At 35.6% G+C, this 24,235-nt stretch overlaps 1 protein-coding gene across 1 annotated transcript; it reads left to right on the plus strand.

Annotated features, from left to right (window-relative positions):
• On the plus strand, positions 1-24,106 carry LOC112048662 (tryptophan 5-hydroxylase 1). The gene is made up of 10 exons (XM_024086299.2): positions 1-326; positions 552-705; positions 4,271-4,436; positions 6,575-6,625; positions 9,502-9,619; positions 11,142-11,305; positions 12,154-12,280; positions 14,056-14,288; positions 17,256-17,472; positions 22,722-24,106. The coding sequence occupies exons 1-10, from the start codon at positions 54-56 to the stop codon at positions 22,806-22,808; spliced, it is 1,590 nt and encodes a 529-aa protein (XP_023942067.1). The 5' UTR covers positions 1-53; the 3' UTR covers positions 22,809-24,106.
• The last annotated feature ends 129 nt before the right edge of the window (positions 24,107-24,235 follow it).

Here is a 24,235-nt window from a genome sequence, read left to right on the forward strand (position 1 = left end):
CTTCGAGTTACCTACAGAACCTCTCCACAAACATCCTTTTGATATCCTCAACCATGAGTGGATCCGGCAAAGGTCTCCTAGGCTTATGGCTGTACAGGAATGGCTCAGATTGGCAAGTCAAGAACGCTGAAGAAACTCCTCATCATCCCAAGTTAGCAGAGATCCAGGCAGCCCAGCAACAACCTCACGATGGGGAGAGGATCTCGGTGATATTCACTGTCAAGAACCAAGTTGGCGGATTGGTTCGTGTTCTGGGGGTCTTCCAAGACCTCGGGATCAATGTCCTTCATATCGAATCTAGGAAGTCGGCTATGGAATTGTCTGCTGTAAGTTTTATCTTCTAGCATAGCTATAATTTTTTTATAATGCTTATATTTTTTTTGTTATTAGAAGCTATTCTATACTAATATTATAAATAGATTAGTTTGTAATTTGAAAGGAAATTGAAGGGAATAATCTCAGGATTTAATTAACCAAGAAAATTGAGGATTAAATCTTAATGCATGTTTATAAATATGGCGGTAAAGTTCAATCATTTGTGTTTTTTTTAGTCCGATATCCTGGTTGATGTTGAATGTGACCCCCGAAGGATGGAACAGCTAAAAAGAATGCTTAAACGCGAAGTGCAAGACTTCGAGGTAGTGGCCTCTCAATCTGGAGAGGACTTCCCTCCTCCGACACCGTTGTCTGCTGCGGCGAGCTTTGGTATGTATTTTTAAATATCAGACTTTTTTCATCATTATATCCTACTAATATTATAAACGCGAAAGTTTGTATGAATGTTTGGATGTTTAAATATTTGTTACTCTTTAACGCCGCTACTACTGAAGCGATTTGGCTACAATTTGGAATGGAAATGGATTTTACTCTGGATTAACACATAGGCTACTTTTTATCCTGAAAAAATCCATGGTTTGCGAAAACTGATTATTTTAATGATATGAATGTTTGTTACTCTTTCACGCCTCGACTACTTAACCGAATTAGCTGAAATTTGGTATTGAGATACATTATAGCATGGATTAACCCATAGGTTACTCGATCCCCGGCTGGACCGATTGAGGTATTCTTCATTGGTCCTGGTCTAGCTGCTAGGCTAAAAACATTGTATGTGCTACCTTGTCATCAATTTGGAGGCGGTGCCAAGCCAGTGAAGTTTTAACCACTCAATTACCACAGTTTGAAAAAATAACAAGATTGACCGTGTTCTTCATTCAAATCCTCTGAAAATTTTACAAAGGTTCTCTCTCTCTCAATAAACTTGTTCATTCTAAAGTAGTCTCTATTACATTCAAATACGGTTTTAAGTCAATTGGGAAGTAGGCGCTTAGGCGCCGCACAGCGCTCACGTGCAAGTTACCGTGACATAAGCGGCGGCGCCGAAGTGTCGCGCGGAATTCAAGAAGTTAAGGATCCAGACCCTCAACCGTCTAAGCATAAAGTGTAATTTTTCATGTTTTCCTCAGCATAATATTAGAAATTATTCACTTAAGTTTTGCAACCCTTCGAAAAACACTATTTCATTTGAAACTTTAAAGGTCTTTAGCGAAGGGTTGCCATTAAGCCAAGTGCGTGGCAAATGGGGATATCTATAGTTTCTTATCATGAGCTGACAAATTTTCAGCTTTTATAAAATGTCGAAGGTCTGGGGTGCACGGGCTCTTCGTCTATAATCAAAACAATATTAAGTTTTGTTTTATTCCACAAAGAGACAAAGGATAATATCTGAAGGAGTGATATCTAATCTTTCCAGACACGGTATTGTCCCAAGAGATTGGATTCATTCTTTAGTAATTCGCTATGAGAAAATGCAAACATGATTTGAATATACCACCGTTCTTGTAATATCGTCTTCAAAGACGATAAAGGTTCAATTTCTAACATTATGTTATTATACATTTTTTTCATAATGAACATTTTATTAATAACACTTGGATGAATGAATGTGGAGACATAGATTTAACACAGTATTAACTTTTTACAAGAAAATCTCACTATCTTTACCTTCATAATATTACCTAATGTCTACATAATAGGTAAATTGTATTATTAGAGGGCGATCTCTGGATCTGCAGAACTGATTTTGAAAATTCTCTTACCACTAATAAGACACGTTATTTGCGAGTTTCATAGACTATATTTTATCCCCGAATTTCCAAGGAAATTGAAACTGGCGTTCGGTATATCATCATTACAATTATCAACCCATATTTAGCTCACTGCTGAGCTCCTGAGCTCGAGTCTCTTCTCAGAACGAGAGGGGTTAGGCCAATTAGTCCACCACGCTTGTTCAATGCGGATTGGCAGAATTGACACACGCAGAGAATTAATAAAATTCCCAGGTATTCAGGTTTCCTCACGAGGATTTGAGACACCAAATATTTAATTTCTTACATACACATTAAATTATAGGATAATCTAAGTTTCACTTCACAGTACGTAGTAATATGTATTTTTATCTGAAACTGACTTTTTGGCTGGCTTTTTGGGAGGCTTAGGCCGTGGCTAGTTACCACCCTACCGGCAAGAGAGGAGACTCGTGCTCAACAATGTGCCGAATGTGGGTTGTTAATGATTTAATCCTTTGCATCGTCGTTGTTTACTAAATAAACGATATCAAACGGTCAATGGGTTAAGCTAGCAAGTTAAATTTTAAACATACTGCACATTAGAAATGTGCGAGCACTACCTATGTTCGTGCTAGTTAAACGGAAGAGTAATTGAAAGGAATAGAATATTCATTGGCACTAGCCGATAAAATAGTAGGTAGGGGATTACATTAGGCTCGTACGTTGCCGTGCCCCACTTTGACAGCGTACCTACTTCATTCAATTACTCTAGTTTAAGTTACTGCATCGGTAATTTGGAAGGTAAATTGTGTTGGAAATTTTCACTGTACCTCAAATACCCTAAACGTTTTAGAATTTAAACTATCGTGAGTATTATTCGTATTAATTGATTATGAAACACGGCTGAATGTGGACACGGACGACTCAGCAATAGCCGAGCATGTTCAAGCTTCGGGTACATTATATCCGTTTTGATAAGGCTTCTGTATTGTCAAGGGAAAAGTTTGAAGTACCTCGTAAGATACGAGAAGCGATAGAATTAGTCGTCACCCGAATTTTAATCGGGATCATAGATGGTTGCTGCCGACAGCGTGGAAACCGCTATTTCTTTCATTGTCACATACAACAAACTTAGAACAAGATAGCGTTAGTTCGGTTTGCGTACAAGAAGACGAGTCTAATGAAGGTGACATTAATAAACCGTTGGAGAGTGTAACGGAACCTTCACTCCCCACCGCTCAACCCCTCTCCCAGCGCGCAATGCGAGCAGCAGCGCGCCGCGCAGCCGCTTCGCAGTTTGGATCGTGCCGCGATGCAAGAACCAGCTCATGACTAAGGGCCCCGTATGGGTTTCGTGTTTCATAATCAATTAATACCCTAAACGTTTGTCATCATAACCAGCCTATTTTAACGCTACGCTTAAATTAGCTTCACTTAGTAACTATGTATGTAAGAAAATCTTGGAATCGTAATTTGATCCACTTCACTTCGATTAGGATGAAATTTTCCTTTGAATTCTGATGACAATGCATGACTAGCTCAGAAACGTCATTTTAAATCCAATATGGCGGCCTCCCCAAGATGGCGGACTGGCTGTTTGAAATGTACCCCCATGATATGGATATCAAATGAAAGGGTTTGCTGTCAGGAATACCACAATAGCCACGTGACTTAAATCCAATATGGCGGACGTCCAAGATAGCGGACAGGCTATTTGAAATGCACCCCCATGATATGGGTATCAAATGAAAGGGTTTGCTGTCAGGAGTACGAAAAATTTGTATCTTTTAGTGCGTGCTAAAAGCGTATTTTTTTGTTTTTAGACTATGATATTATTTAAAAGCCATAATATGTTATAATTTAGATTTAATGTGATATGTGGCATTACTTAAAAATAAAGATCTTTTCTTTCTTTCTTTCTTTTCTTTCAAAACCTAGCCTTAGGCATCTTTCAAGATAACTTAGACGCACCATGCCGCTACGATAAAGACAAATGAGCTCTCAAGTTATTCAACAAAACAGACAAAAATTGAAAATGTTCCCTCTTATCTTCCACTCTACTATACCATTTTTTTCATTACCTATTTTAATATTTTTGTATCCTATACTTTCTGTGTCTAAATAATTATAGATAAAAAATTAATTTAATAACCATAAATTTTTTCTATCGAAAAATAGATAAAAATAATCCATTATTTTAGATTTCGGTGAAATGCACTGGTTCCCTAGGAAGATATCGGACCTGGACCGAGCTCAGAATGTTCTGATGTACGGGTCAGAATTGGATGCGGATCACCCTGGTTTCAAAGACCCTATTTACCGCAAACGCAGGGAGCAATTCGCTGCAATCGCTAACAACTACAAATAGTAAGTTATAAGATTACTAATTATTATTACTAATTTTTACCCTGCGATTGAAATTTGATCATAATTTATTGAAATATAAATAAAAAAATCCAGACAAGGGTGAATCGGCCTCGATCACCGAGTGTTTTGTACATTATATATAAAGGATAATTAAAAATTCATCAGGAATTGCGCAGTTTTTCCCAAGCTTTTTCCGACCCTGTTTTTTAAGATTTTATTACACAGTTTTGATATTATTTCTGGTAAGTATTTTGATTAATTATGATCATGTTTCACATTAATTGAACGTACCGTGTTTGTATAATGCATGTCTAGAATGGTTTTTATTCATTTAATATTTTTAACGCATTTAATGGATAACTGTATTATACTTTCGAACGCTATATTCATGTAAGCCGTGCTGAGCCGTGATATCCCAGTGTCTTCTGCCTTGGATTTGGGGGCGTAGCTTCGAATCCGGCCCGACGCTTGCATTTCCAACTTAGAATCAACAGGAAACATAATTTCCTAAATTGTTCTTCAAAAAATTATTTTTCTTTTATTTTTATAACATGCAGTGGTTTTACCATGGTATAGACCGTGGTGTTTGGACTTCCTTAAAAACGTGTTACGTTTAACAATGGCAATCTATTGGCTCATATTGATGATGTGGAATAAAACTATTTGTTAAGCACCTATCAATATATTATTATATCTATTATCTGAAAAAGAATAAATCTGGCTGTAAACTTTTGTTGAATTATAAAACAGTGTCATTATACAGGTTGCCCCGTAAATAGCACGACATACTCTACTGCAATATATGTGAGCCGAAAGGAGATGGTCCAAAATTTTATGGAGCCCAGGATCAGTCATTGTACCCTAGCGGAAATAAAAGAAGATATTTTTTTTAACTATTTTTGATTATACAAATCTTCGAATTTACTTTAATTCTTTCGAAAAAATATGCATTATCTCCCAAGAAATGCAACATTACTAGGAGTAAAGATGACGTTTACAATGCAGTAATCGATTTGACGTTTGCTGTCAATTGTCATGTCATAGTTGCTCTATGGGCGCCATCTTGATATAACTCAAAAACTTGGGTTTTTATTTTATTTATTTCTTTTTATTTAGTTAGATTTATTCACTTTAATAAATTTTAATAAAATCCTTGTATTTTTTAAATGTTAATGATACGGGGTAGAAGAGTGAACCTGAAATGGACCATCTCCTTTTACAGTTTTACGGCTTAAAAGTTAAAAAATACGAATTAGTTCAATTTCTTGGAAAAAAAGTTACTCTGCAGTAGAAAAAATTAAACTACCATTACTTGAATCAACTATTCAATATGTATTAACATGTTTGTATAAAATCAACTCTTAAGTATTTTTCAGCACATTGTATGACTAAACTGCACTGAAGGTAGGGATTTTTGAATTTTGTACAAAAATCTTTATAACTTGAAAACCGTAAAATTATTGCTAACATATAATGCGTTATTTTAGTAGGCCTTGAAGTCAGCTGTCACCTCGTTACGTATGTCGTAATATTAACGGGACACCCTGTATAAATGGTTATTATGCAAAGAGTTAGTTAGTAGACGTAGGCTTTGTTCATGCCAGAAAGCAATTTTCTGATTTCCTGTGGGATGCTCTCACTCCAAGTACTGTAATTTTTTATCACCGTTTGCTTATGCGAATGAAGTAATCAGCAAAAATATATGAATAAGTACAGAATCATTATTTTATACTTGAGAATTCCGCTTTGATGTTTTTAAATTGTTTTTTGTATTTACTGTTTGATTTTTCTTTAATGTTATAATTGTGTGTAAAACGTGGTTTAATAAAATTACGCATTCATAAATCTCAGACTGAGCTTTTTCAAAACTATTACATTTTTTTATACAATTAACTTTTTCATTTCTCAAAATTTGGCCGAGGCATATTTTTACTATAAATAATGTTATAATGTTAAACTTTATTTTGTTATAATTGAAACTATTTTAATATCGATTATTTAATAGTTTTATGGAAATAAGCATAACGAACTTAACCGACTCCTTAAAGGACTTATTTCGCTACAAACCATGTCACAAAAAAAGTCGCGCCCTATTTTGATTGTGTGTGTGTGTTTTTTTAAATCTTGTGTTTTTACAGCGGGCATCCCATTCCGAAGGTGCAATACACCGAAACTGAAATTAAGACATGGTAAGTAAATCGTGTGTTTACCAACATACAACACTACAGATATGAAAAGTAAAGTCAGCTTTTCTATACGATTTTCGGTGGAACTTTTTGACGACTAAGCCGATATTGATGGATTTAGGTGTAATTTTAAATAGGACTTTTAGCAAAACATAGTCTATTTTGTGTCTCGAAAATATATTATATAGAAAAAGATGAAATTAAATAGTTTGTAAGGGAATTTAAGTAAATATTTTAAGTTAAAATTTTAATTCAGATTTATGGTTCTTGGTCTGAATTTCTGTTACCAACTAATTTCTATAAAACAGCCAAATATAAAAAAAAGTTTTTTTCGAATATTATGTATACCTATCGTTTAAATGAAAAATATATATTAATATCATATTTAGTTTAGATACAATAACACAAACTTATCGATACACATTTCAACTCATAATTTTATCGGTGTTAACCACCGATAAAATTATGAGTTGAAATGTGTATCGATAAGTTAAAGATAAGACCAATAGAAGATAATAGATAGACCAAATAGAAGATAAGACCAAATAATAGATAGGGTAATTGAGTTAATATATACAATATTAATTTCGTGTAGTAGGTACATGGAATAAAGGTCCGAATAAATCGATATTAATTAAAATGAGTTAATGATTTCATATAAAACTTTATTTAAAAATCATGTATTTTTTTCAAATTTTCATACGTCATAAACTGTCATACATTTTGTGATGCCACAATGTTACTTGATGTACCTACTAAACGTCTAAAACTAATTTGTTAACTAATATTTTTGTCAAGACTCCGTTTGTAAAGACATGACGTCATGAAACAGTTGAAATATAGACCATCGTGGCCGACAGGTGTTTTGGCTCGTATTGTCAAAAAAATATTTTAAAATTAAAATTTACATGTCTCAAATAAAAATAATGATTTTTTTTCAATATAATTTATACAATGTACTGTTTATAAAGAACGATAATGAACAGTTTAAGACTTTTAAAAAAGTGTCAACTAGCCTATTTAATACAGATTCTAGTACTATTATATTGTATGCTATGGTATCAGTGTGTGTAGTCTGAACTTCACCAACAAAATCAACTTCACCACAGTCAAATGGGATAGGTAAACTTAGATAGCTTTTAGGACCAAGTTACCGACAGATATTAATCTAAGAGAACTGCATCGTTGGTGCAGTTAATATAAGTAACATCGAATCACGAGGTCACGGTTTTTATCCTGGGTCGGGCTATGATATACTTACCGAGCTATTCTTTTTTTGAAGAATTTTTTAGTTAAATTTTTATTCTTCCGGGGTGGGCAAGTTTGTAATGTTCCACCTCCGTACTTCAGAGAGCACGTTAAGTCAGTCCAGTCATTATCTTTACCAATGGACGTTAAAAGAATGTTATCACTCTAAGCCCGCCAATCATCATTATAGCAGCGTGGTAGGTCTTAGCCGTATATCGCCTCTCTTGTATGGAAAGAGGCCTGCATTGTTATTAATGAAGTATTTTGGTGAACCATTACAATAAATATAAAACAATTAACCGACTTCTCATTCCACTAAACTAGAAAGAGAAAGATAATTTATATAAATTAATTTAATGGAAACTGCATTTTTGTGATTTTGGAGTCGATAGAATCGTTAAGTACATTGAAATTACGTAAATAACGATTTAGCGTCAAAATAACGCTATATATTTATACTCTATCATATTGATGATTGATGTAATTTTGTTGAAAACACCTTTCAAACCGAAAACAATGCAGATGATGCAGTGACCCAATTTATTTTGAATGGTACAAAGAGATACATAATATCCCTGCCCTGTAGTGCGCCGATAAAATAGACTCCTAATGACGAATACAATCATTATTATGTATATACAATTATATATATTATTTTCATAAGCTATGTTTAGGAATTATTAAGTGTTTGACAATATGCCAAACACCTCACAAAAATTTAAAAATCGAGCCCGTTGTCGACTAACTTCTAACTTACGAACTAGTTCATAAGGTCCACTAGTGATGAGTTATTCATTATTCGTCCTATCATTAGTACTAGACGTGATAACAAAATGATAGTGATAAATAATATACTGGTGGTGTCACCTAGGGTCGCAACGGTGAACTCATCCCTTGTTTCTTTATACATATCCTTGTCAAACTTTCCTGTAAAGTCCTAATTGTGTGTTAATAGAATTTAAATTAATGACAATTAAATATGAAGATAATTTTAAGCGAATTTAGGCCTCCTATAACATAAATCCACATGTGTCTAATATATCTTATGATCATTTGTAAAACGTATGAATTCAATTTAATTTTGTTGTACTTCTACGTAATTAATAAAGGCATAAAAAATAGTATGTTTATCATGATTTTATTTATTTATTTTATGACAATATGCAATATAATATTATAATAGAATAATGATATTTGAGCTGCCGTGTTTTTATGACAACAAGTTCCTCATATAAAATAAAATAATATTTTTTTTTATAATTAAATTATATCAGCGCTGTCCATAGTTTGTATCTAAAATAATGTATTTCGTAAGCTAATCAACCAAACCTTTTACAATAACCAAAAGCGACATATAGTGGTGTAGAGAGGTAACTTTCATAGATGGCGCAATTTTCTTATAGACGACGCGACGCGGAAACAATTAGTATCAACTTTACGAGCTTTTGATTAGTATGACGTTCCGACATGTCTATGTTACGTTAATCTGCCAAACTCTATGTCAAATTATGACGTTTAGTCATCCAATACAAAATGGCACATAATCCGATTTATGGTTTGTTTACCTGACGATTTTCAGGTGTTTTGTTGTCAACGCCATGAATTTTTAAGGAAAACAATGTTATTTTCAGGGGTATTGTGTTTAGGGAGCTCTTCAAGTTGTACCAGAAGCACGCCTGCGAAGAATATTTGGAGAACTGGCCCCAACTCGTTAAGTATTGTGGCTATAGAGAAGACAATCTACCTCAGGTAAATTATTATCTTTACATTATTAAAATTATTTATAAATGTGTAAGTAAAATTTCGAACTCACAATCAGAATCATTTATTTGCAAGAAAAATTACATTTAGTTATACATTGACGTTTCTAAGAATACTTAGGAAACATATTTACCTAATAAGGTAAAGATAGGTAAATTAATACCAATAATAGGTACACAAATGTTTAGTTAATAAAATGAAAATTATATAAATTAAAATAAAATAAAATTAAGTTTTAAAGAAATATATTACAACCATTTTTGAAGCATCAGTAAAGCACTCTTCTATTAAGTAGGTAGTAACATTTTTGTTATAGAAACTTTTTAAGATTTTCTTTAAGTGTAAGCTTGCTGATGCTACTGTCTGCTAGGCGTTGTGGCAAGTTGTTATAAATTTTATAGCCAGCCATATGCAAGATACTTTTGTTCCACTTTTCACTCACTATAACATAATCATCCGCGTATATCGCAGATCTACTATCAAGATAGAAATTAGTTATAATTGTGCTACTTATAAATATCGAATTGCTAATTACGCTAATTTTATTATTTTACTTTAAAAAAACAGGCTTATTAGTGTCATTTCCCCTCAGAGCGGTTTCAGACAAGCGTTTTATAAGCGCGTATGAGCTCGTTTTTGGAAGCGCATGTAGGTGCGTATACAGGATGTCCCGTAAATATTACGACATACTTTACAAGGTGATAGCTGACAGGTCTACTGAAATAACGCAATATATGTTAGCCGAAAATTTAAGGTTTTCAAGTTATATCGATTTTAGTACAAAATTCAAAAATCCTCCCTAACTTCAGTGCAGTTTAGTCATACCATATGCTGAAAAATGACTAAAGCGTTGATTTTATACTTAGTAATTATTTTTGAATAGTTGTTTAAAGTAATGAAAGTTTAATTTTTTCTATTGCAAAGTAAGTTTTGTTCCAAAAAATGGCACTTATTACTTTTTTTATGTTTATCGATTTTTTTTGTGTACGTAATTTTCACGGTCACATTGAAAAAAAATCGTAGTAGGCAAAGTTGTACATCTGGTTGAAAATCATGTTCATTTAATGATGTAAGACATTAGAACATTATTTTAAAACACTTCGTTACAATTGCTAATTTAGTTCCAAAAGGGGTTGGTTCCAACAATCGATACAACTTAAAAACCATAAAATTTCGGCTAACATATATTGCGTTATTCTAGTAGGCCTTATAAGTGGACTTGTCAACACCTTGAAGTTATGGGAAATACTCCATAGCACCCTTTATAACACTCAAATAGTAATTGCAAACTGTTTTCTTGTAAACTATACACTTTTTTAATATTACGGAAATAACCATGCAGTTTCGGCTTTAGTAAAATTGTATAGAGCCTACAAAATAAAATTTTTTAGATTGCAATTATGTTTAAACTGTAACAGTCACTACTGAACCAAAAATAATAATAAATACATTATTAAAAAACATTAACTACTAATAAATAATAAATGTGGTATAAATTAACAATTTACAGCTTGAAGACGTAAACATATTCCTGAAACGTAAAACTGGATTCCAACTTCGCCCTGTGGCTGGGTACCTTTCACCGAGGGACTTCCTGTCTGGCCTGGCGTTCCGTGTGTTTCACTGCACGCAGTACATACGTCACTCTTCCGATCCCTTCTACACACCTGAACCGTAAGTATTGCTTGCTATATAAACTACAGCCTTTCTTGATGAGTACTGTTTACCAACAAATAAATTCGAAATGAAGGTAGGTAACGCATGTCATTTCATAACTCATTTATTTTAAATTAATTATGGTTTGTCTATAAAATGTTATATAAAATATATTAACCATGTCTAATTGTTCTAAGCTTATTAATGAAATTTATTTTCATTTATCTATAAACAAGTTAATTATAATAATTATTAGTTGTGAAATGACTACTGATTAATACTCTCATTTTTAATTTGTTTGTTGGTAAACACACTCAAGAAAGGCTGTAGTATAGTTAATTCAGGGTTTTTAGACACGTCATTCTGACGTGAATACGCTAGTTCTTGTTCAAGTCTCTATAATAGGATGTCCCGTAATTTATGGATCAAACGTAAATAGAAGATAAGTCAGCTAAATATCGTAAGCTAATTTTTATAACTTAGATATAATAAATATCATCATAATCATTATTTTCAACCCATATTCGGCTCACTGCTGAGCTTGAGAGGGGTAAGCCCATTAGTCCACCATGCTGGCCCAATGCGGATTAGCAGACTTCACACACACATAAAATTATGAAAATTTTTTGTTATGCAGGTTACCTCACGAAATATTAATAATAAATATAAATCGAGTTAAATTAAAAATAATCTTGGCCGGTATGCATCTAAAGCCTAATCACAATAAAAAAGCTGTATGCTTAAAAAGAGCATTAAAAAGTTTTAACCGACTTCCAACACAAAAACAAACTAAACTAAAATATATATATTCTTACACAATACACAAATCACCACTTAGTGAATAATGTACAATTAATATATTCCAGGGATTGCTGTCATGAGTTGCTCGGACACATGCCTCTACTGGCCAACCCGAGCTTCGCCCAGTTCTCTCAAGAACTTGGCCTGGCATCACTTGGTGCATCCGACGAAGACATTGACAAGTTGGCAACGGTAAACACATTTTTTAAAAATTATCTTAAGCTAACGGACGCTAGCGACTTCGACCGCGTAGAATTCAGTTTTTCACAAATCCCCGTGGGAACTATGGATTTTTCCAGGACTATGTGTTAATCCTGTGTAAATACATTTCCATTTCAAATTTCAGCCAAATCGCTTCAGTAGCCGCTGCGTAAAGGAGAAAGAAACATACACAAACTTTCGCCTTTATAATATTAGTGTGACTAGCGTATGCCCTGCGGTTTTACCCGCGCAATTCCCGTTACCGTTGGAATACGGAAACGAAAAAAAATGCCTTGCACTTGCTAATTACGTGGTTTTCTATTGTTTCAATATCGATCCCCCCTACACTACCACAAATCATACCTCTTTATAATATAAGCAATGAGGTAGATTAAGATCTACTTAATCTACCTCATTGCTGACCACGCCGACCAGGACCACGAACGTCGCTCCGACCATTAGCTCCACCGCGACACCTGCCGCCGGCCCCACAGCCGCGGCAGCACCACCACCGCTACCGAAAGCATCCAGCCGGTACCCTCCGATCATAGTGGAGAAACTACCGAACTGGACCACCCACCTAAAGGACCTCAAGAAACTCCTCGGACATACGCCTCTGGAATACGCCATAAGGAATCTCCTGGTTGTGTTACTCACTACCCACCCACCGCAGCGTCAAGGTAGCAATCCGTGGCCTGCCGGCCAATACCGAGCCGACACTAGTTGAAGAAGAGCTGCGCGAGCTTGGATACGTCCCGGAGCACGTGCGAGCGATTCCCGCCCGCCCGGTTAGACCGGTATGCCTGCTGTTCGCGCAGCTGTAGAGGACTCTAGGGCTCATTCCCGGCATATACGAAGTGCGCGAGCTTCTCTGTATGCCGGGCATCACGGTTACCCCGCGACCCGTGAGGGTCGCCGAAAACGTCCCCGAGAGACCTCATTGCTCCAGTGTTTAGCCTAAGTGTCTTTGGATCAATAGGACAACATATATTGGGTGTGAGCCCTAAATCCGGTTATAAATTCTGAGCTGAGCTGTTCTAAGAAATTTTGAGAAAAAGTTCTTGAGAAAGAGTTGAAAAGTTGGTGGTAATACAGCCCGTGCCTCTGAGAGTAGGTCAAGTCACTGGTCCCGGTTTTAACATCTAGTGATCATTAAAGAATCAAAATAAGCCCACCAAGTATAATTTCCTTATTTCTAAGTGGTATATAACTTTTGCAATTGGTATGAAAATTTTGCACATTTTTCAAGAGGTTATGAGGAGTTGAATGATATACCACAGGTATCAGTATTAATTACTGTGTAATATTTGTTCGAATAGTACTCTCTACTATCCGAAGCAAGACCAAGGTCAGAGATGTGGCAGTAACAATTAAGAAGCTTAAGTGGAAGCGGACAGGACACTTCATGCGCGATAAAAGGGATAAGTGGACCAGGGAAGTGACAGAGTGGTATCCTAGGATAGGAAAAAGGAAAAGAGGTCGCCCCTGCCAAAGATGGGAGGATGACCTCAGACACACAGCAGGAGACACATGGAGAAGGAAAGCAAGAGATAGAGAACTATGGAAGTGTCTGGAGGAGGCCTATGCCCGAGGGCAAGCTGAAGAAAAGAATCAGTGTCAATGATGTATTACAATAATATTATGTATATAAAATTCAGTAAATAAAGGCTTTTATTATTATTATTAATATTTGTTCACTGGCCTATCGAGTTTCTTTTTATTTTTTAATTATTATAATAATACATTTTTGTGTTTCTATTTCACAGCTGTACTTCTTCACCGTCGAGTTCGGACTCTGCCGTCAAGCGGATGGCTCGTACCGCGTATACGGCGCTGGCCTTCTTTCTTCCGTGGCTGAGCTACAACACGCGCTTACAACGCCCGACAAAATCAAACGATTTGATCCTGACGTTACCGTCAATGAAGAGTGCATCATCACTTCATACCAAAACGCTTACTACTACACTGACTCGTTTGAAGAAGCTAAGGAGAAAATGAGGTAGGTCTCTTTGTACCAATTTTGTACACTTTATTCTTGCTGCCTTAGTAAAGTTGCAAGTTACCCACCCTGAGTGGCGTGACATGCACGTTTTTTTAACTAGGGTAGGCTCTATTATAATTGTACGAAATTGAAAATTCCCCCTTAAATGCAAATACGTAATGAATCCTCAGGGTATGCATTGCGTTTGTGAATCTATGATGTGCACGCCACTGCCTATCCTTAGCAAATACATAATAATATTGTCAACTAGCAGCGCCCCGCAGTCTCACCCGCAATATTTATATTCCTGCGGGAATATCCTAAAAATAGCCTCCATGACCATAATACCATACATATTCTCTGTTCTCAATTTCATTGAAATCTGTTCGGTCTGAAGTTTTCTACAATTTTCCAACATAAGTTTTTTTACTATCGCAACTTTCATAACATTTAAAATAACTAAAATAACACGAGCAAAATAGGGTAAGGTTTTTGATCAACGTTTTGCACCTACTAAGTAGTATAATAAATAAAATAAATAAGTTGACCTCATTAAAAAAGAAAAATTAAAATATATATTAAAAAATTAAAATATATTAAAAAAATATTTAAATATAGAATAAAGGAATATAAAAAAGTCTAAAAACAACACTTTTCTATATTCCCATAAAACGATTCGTAATAATAACTTTAATATGGGGCAGGGTACGCGTAGGGGTAGGGTGGGGTAGGGTGAGGTAGGGGTAGGGTAAACGTAGGGTAACGGTAGACTATGGGTAGGGTAGGGTAGAGGTAGGGTAAGAGTGGGGTTACAGGTAGGATATGGTAGGGATAGGGTAGGGTAGAGTAGGGTAGGGGTAAGGGAAAGGCAGGGGTAGGGTATGGGGTAGGATAGGGTTTGGGTTGAGTAGGGTAGAGGTAGAGTAAGGTAGGGGAAAGGGCATGATAGGAGTAAGGTAGGTGTAGGGTGGAAGTAGGGTAGGGTAGGGGTAGGGAAGAAGTGCACACAAGTATAAATATTTTAATAAAAAAATTCAACCGACTTCCAACTCTAAAATTAACTTAAACTAAAAAGCAAAAAATAACATCTTGCCTATGTGCTACCTTCTGATCAGTTTGGAGGCGGTTGGAAGTCGGTTGAATTTTTTTATTTTTTTATTTTATAGATTTATTTGTAATCAACAGCGTAACAGTAGGTACATAATTATTAGATTACATATGCTTAAAACTAAGGCCACAAGTTAGTGTTAGCATACCTACTGCGTGTGAGCAAAACGGAAACAATTAGCTAAAACGTTATTTTCTTATGATAGGTACCTAAGTCCTACAATCCCAAGTTTGAAAATACTCTTTAACTCATATACAAAATTTCACTCCCCCTTTATCCACACTTAATATGAATATAACCAATTGTCTTAACTGCCCTCCGTCTTCATCACCAGACTCCCTTTAGCAGTCACAACCCATATGGGTGGAAAGTTCTCATCAATATAAAATTAATCAAGTCCAAACACAAGGTAGCTACTGTAAACCATCGAGGAGTCCCCTTAACTCTCCTTCGTCTTCATCACCAGACCCCTAATACAGTCAAAACCTATCTAGGTGGAAAGTTCTCATCAATACAAAATTATCAAGTCCAAACAAAAGGTAGCTACTGTAAACCGTCGAGGAGTTCCCTGAACTCTCCTTCGTCTTCATCACCAGACCCCTAATACAGTCAAAACCTATTTAGGTGGAAAGTTCTCATCAATACAAATTTATCAAGTACAAACACAAGGTAGCTACTGTGACCCGTCGAGGAGTTCTTTTCACTGTCCTTCGTCTCCATCACCAGACCCTTAATACGCACAACCCATGTAGGTGAAAAGTTCTCATCAATACAAATTAATCAAGCCCAAACAAAAGGTAACTGCTGAAAATCGTTGACGAGTTCCATCGTTTGTGTTTCGGCTCCATCATCAGACCAACTCCAGACCTTCATAGACCTTCATAAAATTGTAGTGGCTTAAAATACCTTATGAAAACACTAACAAACGCCCTAGCCGTCTCTACAATTTTCGAAAGTTTCCCTCAATTTCTCCAGGATGCCATCATCAGATCCTGACATGAAAAAAATGGGACCACCCTGGAATTAAACCCTTCAAAACAAAAAAGAATTTTCAAAATCGGTCAGTAAATGACGGAATTATCGCTGGACATACATAAAAAAAAAACATACATACAGCCGAACGTAGAACCTCCTCCTTTTTGGAATCGGTTAAAAAGCGAAGCTTGACCGGGTCCGCTATTGTATACGAGTAGCAGTAGGTATATTTTGAAAATTTTTGTTGGATGGCATTCTATTTAATAATATGATCGATACTGAAGCCGTAAACACTTTTTTGTTATTCTTTGTCTGTCTGTCCGTCCGTCTTTTTTGTTACCGGGCGTCAAGCTAAAATTACTGAATGTATTCAAATAAAACTTGGCATGATTTGTGATCTTAATACGAAGAAGGTATTAATAAGCAATAAAATTAAGTACCTAGGTATAAGATACTTACTTTTTGTCGCGAAAATAAAATCAGAAAGGGGTGAACTAGGCGTAGAAAGTTTGTATGGAAATTCCTTCAGATTTCAAGGTACATTTGTCAATGCAAAACGATTAGTCATCATCATCATCATTATCAGCCGATGGACGTCCACTGCTGGACATAGGCCTCTTGCATGGACTTCCAAACAAAACTGTCTCGAGCCGCCAGCATCCAGCGGCTCCCTGCAACCCGCTTGATGTCTTCGGTCCACCTGACCAAACCAAATTATTAGTGGACTATTTATTATATTTTAAAAACCTTTCAAATATAAATAGAAGGCTATGAAATAAGGGTTGAAAGTTTACATGGATTTTCGCGCGGACGAAGTCGCGGGCGTCCGCTAGTTATGTATAAAATAAGTACCTACTAAACCGACCGTAGTTTCTAAAATATACATTCGTATATTATTTCAGAGCTTTTGCTGACAGCATCCAGCGACCTTTTGGTGTCCGATACAATCCGTATACGCAAAGTGTGGAAGTGCTGAGCAACGCTCAGAAGATAACTGCCTTGGTGCGTGAGCTGCGAGGCGACATATGTATCGTATCGTCAGCAATAAAGAAGATTTCCGCCCAAGATTCTACTATTGATGTGGAAACAATAGCAAATATGCTTCATACTGGACTACAGGTAACATTTATTTCTATAAAGCCGTTCTTTACATGTTTTACTTATTACAAAGTTAAATAAATATTAATTTGCAAATTTGTAAAAAAGGAGACGAACAATTTAATAGCCATAACCCATTTAGGTGAAAAATTAATCAAGCCCAATCACAAGGTTGTTCCATTACGTGTCCTTTGTCTTAATCACCAAACCCCTAATGAAAATCAAACCATCTAGTTGGAAAGTCCTCATCAATACAAATTGAGCCAACCCAATCACAAGGTAGTTACTATATGCCGTTGAGAAATTCCATTAACTGTCGTTTGTCTTCATTATTAGAACCGTAATGATAGTCACAATCCATAGAGGTGATAAGTCCTCATCAATACAAATTTATCAAATCCAACTACAAGTTAGCTACCATAAACCTTTATGGAATTCCATTAACCGTCGTTAGTCTTCATTATTAGACCCCTAATTACAGTCATAACATGTACAGGTGAAAAGATCTCAACAATACAAGTTAATCAAACCTTATTACATGGTACTTACTGCTAATCGTTGAGGAGTTCCTTTACCTGTCCTTGTCATCAGACCCTTTATGACAGTCACAAACCATTTAGTTGGAAATATCACATTAGTACAGATTAAACAAGCCTACTCACAAGGTAACTACTGTAAATCGCTGAGAAGTTTCGTTACCTGTCCTGTGTTTTCACCATTAGAACCCTTATGATAGTCACAACCTATCTTGGTAGAAAGTTCTAATCAATTCAAATTAAGCAAGCTCAATCACAAGGTAGCTTTTGCAAACCATTTAGGAGTTCTATTAACTTTTCCATCATCAGACATCTTATGACAGTCACAACCCATCTAAGTAGAAAGTTCTTATAAATACAAATTAATTAAGCCCAATCACAATATAGCTGTTGTAAACCATTAAGAAGTTCCATTGCCTGGTCTTCATCATCAGACCTCTAATGACAATTTTACCCATCTAGATAAAAAGTTCTCAAAAATACCAATGAATCAAGCCCGATCACTATGTAGCTACTGTAAATCGTTGAGGAGTTCCATTGCCTGTAATACGTCTTTATCATCAGACTTGAAGTGATAATCGTGACTACATTACATGTCTTGACGATTACATTGTCTCTAAATAGTTTCTAGGATCTCATGATAGAGCTCGAAGTTGGCCATGGAACTCCGTCATAAAACGACATAACCCAGTCTAGTTTGAGCTCGTATAATACTACTTGACGCTTACATTGTCTCTAAATAGTATCTAGGATCTGATGATGGAGCTCGAAGGGGGCCTTGGAATTCCGTTATAAAACTACATGACCCAGTCGAGTTTGAGCTCATATAATACGTCTTGACGATAACATTGTCTCAAAATAGTTTCTAGGATCTGATGTTGGAGCTCGAAGATGGCCATGGAACTCCGTCATAAAACGACATAACCCAGTCGAGTTTGAGGTCGTATAATACGTCTTGACGATTACACTATCTCTAAATAGTATCTAGGATCTGATGATGGAGCTCTAAGGTGGCCATGGAACTCCGTCATAAAACGACATAACCCAGTCGAGTTTAAGCTCGTATAATACGTCTTGAAGCTTACATTGTCTCTAAATAGTTTCTAGGATCTGATGATGGAGCTCCAAGGTCTTGACGATTACATTGTCTTTAAATTGTTTCTAGGATCTGATGATGTAGCTCTAAGGTGGCCATGGAACTCCGTCATAAAACAACGTTACGCATTGGAGTTTGAACTCGTATAATACGTCTTGACGATTACACTGTCTCTAAATAGTTTCTAGAATCTGATGATGGACCTTCAAGGTGGCCATGGAACTCCGTCATAAAATGACATAACCCAATCGAGTTTGAGCTCGTATAATACGGTTTGACGCTTACATTGTCTCTAAATAGTATCTAGGATCTGATGATGGAGCTCCAATGTCTTGACGACTACATTGTATCTAAATATTTTCTAGGATCTGATGATGGAGCTCTAGGGTGGGCATAGAACTCCGTCATAAAACAACATAACCCATTCGAGTTTATGCTCGTATAATACGTCTGGACGATTACACTGTCTCTAAATAGTATCTAGGATCTGATGATGGAGCTCGAGTGTGGCCATGGAACTCCGTCATAAAACAACATAACCCAGTCTAGTTTGAGCTCGTATAATACGTCTTGACGATTACACTGTCTCTTAATAGTTTCTAGGATCTGATGATGGACCTCAAAGGTGGCCATGGAACTCCGTCATAAAACGACATAACCCAGTCGAGTTTGAGCTCGTATAATACGGCTTGACGCTTACATTGTCTCTAAATCATTTCTAGGATCTGATGATGGAGCTCGAAGGTCTTTACGATTACATTGTCTCTAAATTGTTTCTAGGATCTGATGATGGAGCTCTAAGGTGGCCTTGGAACTCCGTCATAAAACAACATAACCCATTCGAGTTTGAACTTGTATACTACGTCTTGACGCTTACATTGTCTCTAAATTGTTTCTAGGATCTGATGATGGAGCTTTAAGGTGGCATTGGAACTCCGTCATAAAACAACATAATCCATTGGAGTTTGAGCTCGTATAATACGTCTTGACGCTTACATTGTCTCTAAATAGTTTCTAGGATCTGATGATGGACCTCCAAGGTGGCCATGGAACTTCGTCATAAAACGACATAAGTCAGTCGAGTTTGAGCTCGTATAATACGGCTTGACGAATACATTCTCTCTAAATAGTTTCTAGGATCTGATGTTGGAGCTCGAAGGTCTTGACGATTACATTGTCTCTAAATAGTATCTAGGATCTGATGATGGAGCTCCAATGTCTTGACGATTACATTGTATCTAAATAGTTTCTAGGATCTGATGATGGAGCTCTAGGGTGGGCATAGAACTCCGTCACAAAACAACATAACCCATTCGAGTTTATGCTCGTATAATACGTCTTGACGATTACACTGTCTCTAAATAGTATCTAGGATCTGATGATGGAGCTCGAGTGTGGCCATGGAACTCCGTCATAAAACGACATAACCCAGTCGAGTTTGAGCTCGTATAATACGTCTTGACGATTACACTGCCTACAAACAGTTTCTAGGATCTGACGATGGAGCTCTAAGGTGGCCATGGATCGTACGTCTTGACGATTACACTGTATCTAAATAGTTTCTAGGATCTGATGATGGACCTCAAAGGTGGCCATGGAACTCCGTCATAAAACGACATAACCCAGTCGAGTGTGAGCTCGTATAATACGGCTTGACGCTTACATTGTCTCCAAATAGTTTCTAGGATCTGATGATGGAGCTCGAAGGTCTTGACGATTACACTGTCTACAAACAGTTTCTAGGATCTGATGATGGAGCTCTAAGGTGGCCTTGGAACTCCGTCATAAAACGACATAAACCAGTCGAGTTTGAGTTTGTATAATACGTCTTGACGATTACACTGTCTCTAAATAGTATCTAGGATCTGATGATGGAGCTCGAGTGTGGCCATGGAACTTCGTCATAAAACGACATATCCCAGTTGAGTTAGAGCTTGTATAATACGTCTTGACGATTACACTGTCTATAAGCAGTTTCTAGGATCTGATGATGGAGTTCTAAGGTGGCCTTGGAACTCCGTCATAAAACGACATAAGCCAGTCGAGTTTGAGCTAGTATAATACGTCTTGACGATTACACTGTCTCTAAATAGTATTTAGGATCTGATGATGGACCTCGAAGGTGGCCATGGAACTCCGTCATAAAACGACATAACCCAGTCGAGTTTGAGCTCGTATAATACGTCTTGACGAATACATTCTCTCTAAATAGTTTCTAGGATCTGATTATGGAGCTCGAAGGTCTTGACGATTACATTGTCTCAAAATAGTTTCTAGGATCTGATGATGGAGCTCGAAGGTCTTGACGATTACATTGTCTCTAAATAGTTCCTAGGATCTGATAATGTATAAAGGTGTTGTTAAATTTTAAAAGATGTGACCTAATGTAAAATGTTATATTTCTTGTCAAAACTATATTTTTTTTAACTTTTTAGTTCTTTTTAATAACAAGTACGTATTAAATGCTTCTTTTTGAGGTAGAGTAAATAGTGACGATAATTGTTGAAAATATCAGAAAATATTAATTGTCACCGAAAGTGCTGCCATTTTTAACCGACTTCAAAAAGGAGGAGGTTCTCAATTTGGTGGGTTTTTTTTTTTTGATCCCATTGCCATCATGTCAAGATCTGATGATGGAATCCTGGAGAAATTGAGAGAAACTTTCGAAAATTATATGGGTGTCTAGTATGTTCGTATACTTTTCCATTTAGTACTTTTAAGCACTACAATTTCATGAAGGTTTAAAATCGATCTGATGAAGGAGCCATAAAACAGACGAGGTAACTCCTCGGTTATTTACAGCAGTTAACTTGGGTTTGGGCTTGATTAATTTGTATTAATGAGAACTTTCCACATAGATAGGTTGTGACTGTCATTTAGGGGTTTGGTGATGAAGACCAAGGACACAATTAAAGGAACTCCTTAACAGTTTACAGTAACTACCTTGTGTTTGGCCTTGATTAATTCGCATTGCTGAGAACTTTCGACCTAGATGAGTTGTGTCTGTTATTAGGGGTCTGATGATGAAGACCAAGGTCAATAAAGGGAACCCCTTAACGGTTTACGGTAGCTACCTTGTGCTTGGGCTTGATTAATTTGTATTGCTGAGATATTTGTACTAAGATGGGTTGTGACTGTCATTGGGGGTCTCATGTATTCGTTTGAGATGAAACTTTACACTAAAAATGGAAAAATAATAAAAATTTTAATAAAAAAAATACAACCGACTCCAAAACCTAAAAACGTACCCACTAAACTAAAAAGTGACAAATAACATCATAATATGTTCTACCTGCTGATCAGTATGACGGCGGTGCTTAGCCGGTGTTGTCTTAATTTAAGCCATTTCTGACAGGACCACATGAAACAACACTGTCTGCAAAATCTAAATCTATAAGATATTCCTCACATGGCTTGAATTAATACATCACTGGCTTAGCACCGCCTTCATACTGATCAGCAGGTAGAACATATTATGATGTTATTTTTCACTTTTTAGTTTAGTGGGTACGTTTTTAGGTTTTGAAGTCGGTTGTATTTTTTTTATTAAATTTTTTCTTTTATAAATCTACAAAAATTTTTGCGATATCATGCCTTACCACTGGACTATTATCTTTTAATACCTTTTTTAATTACAGGTGAACGAGAGGAGTCCTCAAAGCGCTTCAGGAGGAAGTTCTCCAAACTCAGAACGAGGCCTATCCCCCCGTCCAGAAAAAAATTAATACACGAAAGATATAATATTATAATTAATATTTCTCATATAAAAATTATATCACCATTTAAATTTTCATATTATAATCTATCAATCTATTTAAAATTGCATGCTTGTTAGTGACTTTTATCTATAAAAATCATAAAAATAGATTAATGTTGAGTATTTAAATTATTTTGTATCTTAAATTTATTAATTTTACAACCTTTATTATAAATTATTTACAAAATCATACGCCTTCTGCATTTGGCAGAATTTGAAATAGTAACATAAAACAACCATGTAGTGTGCTTTGGCACTGAAACCCCAGTTGACCAATTCACTAACTATACGTTACTTGACATTTACGAAATTGAGATTCTACGTAACAAATGTCATTCGGTGTCTACTGTTAACCCTTTGTATATAATAAACAGTAGCTTGGCAAATTCGTTCGTAACACTCCCGATGGTCCGCGGGGGCCGGGAGGCGGGAAGCGATGACAGATAAACTCACAACTTATGCACCCCACTTCCCTCCCCGTCGCCCGCATATCATGGGAATGTTCAACGAACATGTCAAGCTATGACATATCTTAGTTCATTTGATGTTTATTTTAATAGGTTGATAATAAATACCAAATAAATGAAGAGGCCAGCTGGTCGGAAGGAAATGACAAATTATAATTTTTTTATTGAAAATTATCTAAATTGTGTTATTAATGATGAAAAATTAATATAAACAAATTTATTATTGTTATTGCATTTGACAATATTAGAATAGTTACCAGTTATTATCCTATTGGAGTATTAATAGAGATCCACAGCTTAAAGAATGTTAAAATACAGTTATTTTAAAATTTACTATGTAGACAGAGAAGGAAATGGGCATGACGTCGTTGTTAGTGACGAAAAAGTACATTTTATCTTTGGGATCGTATAAACAAAGTTCAAATACGAGTAAGAGGTGTCATGGGTGAAAAGTTCGTCTTAAAGTCTAAACTAGCGGAATCGCACCTCTGATCGTCTTGTTTCTTTCCTGAGTTTTTAATATACATTATACATGGTCTCCTTTTTTTGAGGGAATTCGAAAATTATTTATATATATTTACTTCTCTGTCCTTTTTTATGTAATTGTAAAAAACAACTTCTGTTAAAAATTTAATGATTTTTTTTTATGTACTAGACGTAGATAAAAGTAGTGTGACAAATAAAAATGTACTTAAAGATTCATGTTATTATATTATTGTATTTGTCAAGTGTTTTGATGTTATATCATAACAAATTAATAAATATTATAAGGACAACATATATCTTGAATAAATGATCAGGAAAAAAATAACGTTATTTAATTTTGATTCAACTAATATAATCTGAATATTAGTTACTGATATTTTTATTATTATGTATATTAATCGATTTAAATAACTAAAAGAAAATAGTTTTTTTGGATGCAACA

This window comes from Bicyclus anynana, chromosome Z, assembly GCF_947172395.1.
Source record: "Bicyclus anynana chromosome Z, ilBicAnyn1.1, whole genome shotgun sequence".
Taxonomy (NCBI): Eukaryota; Metazoa; Arthropoda; class Insecta; order Lepidoptera; family Nymphalidae; genus Bicyclus; species Bicyclus anynana.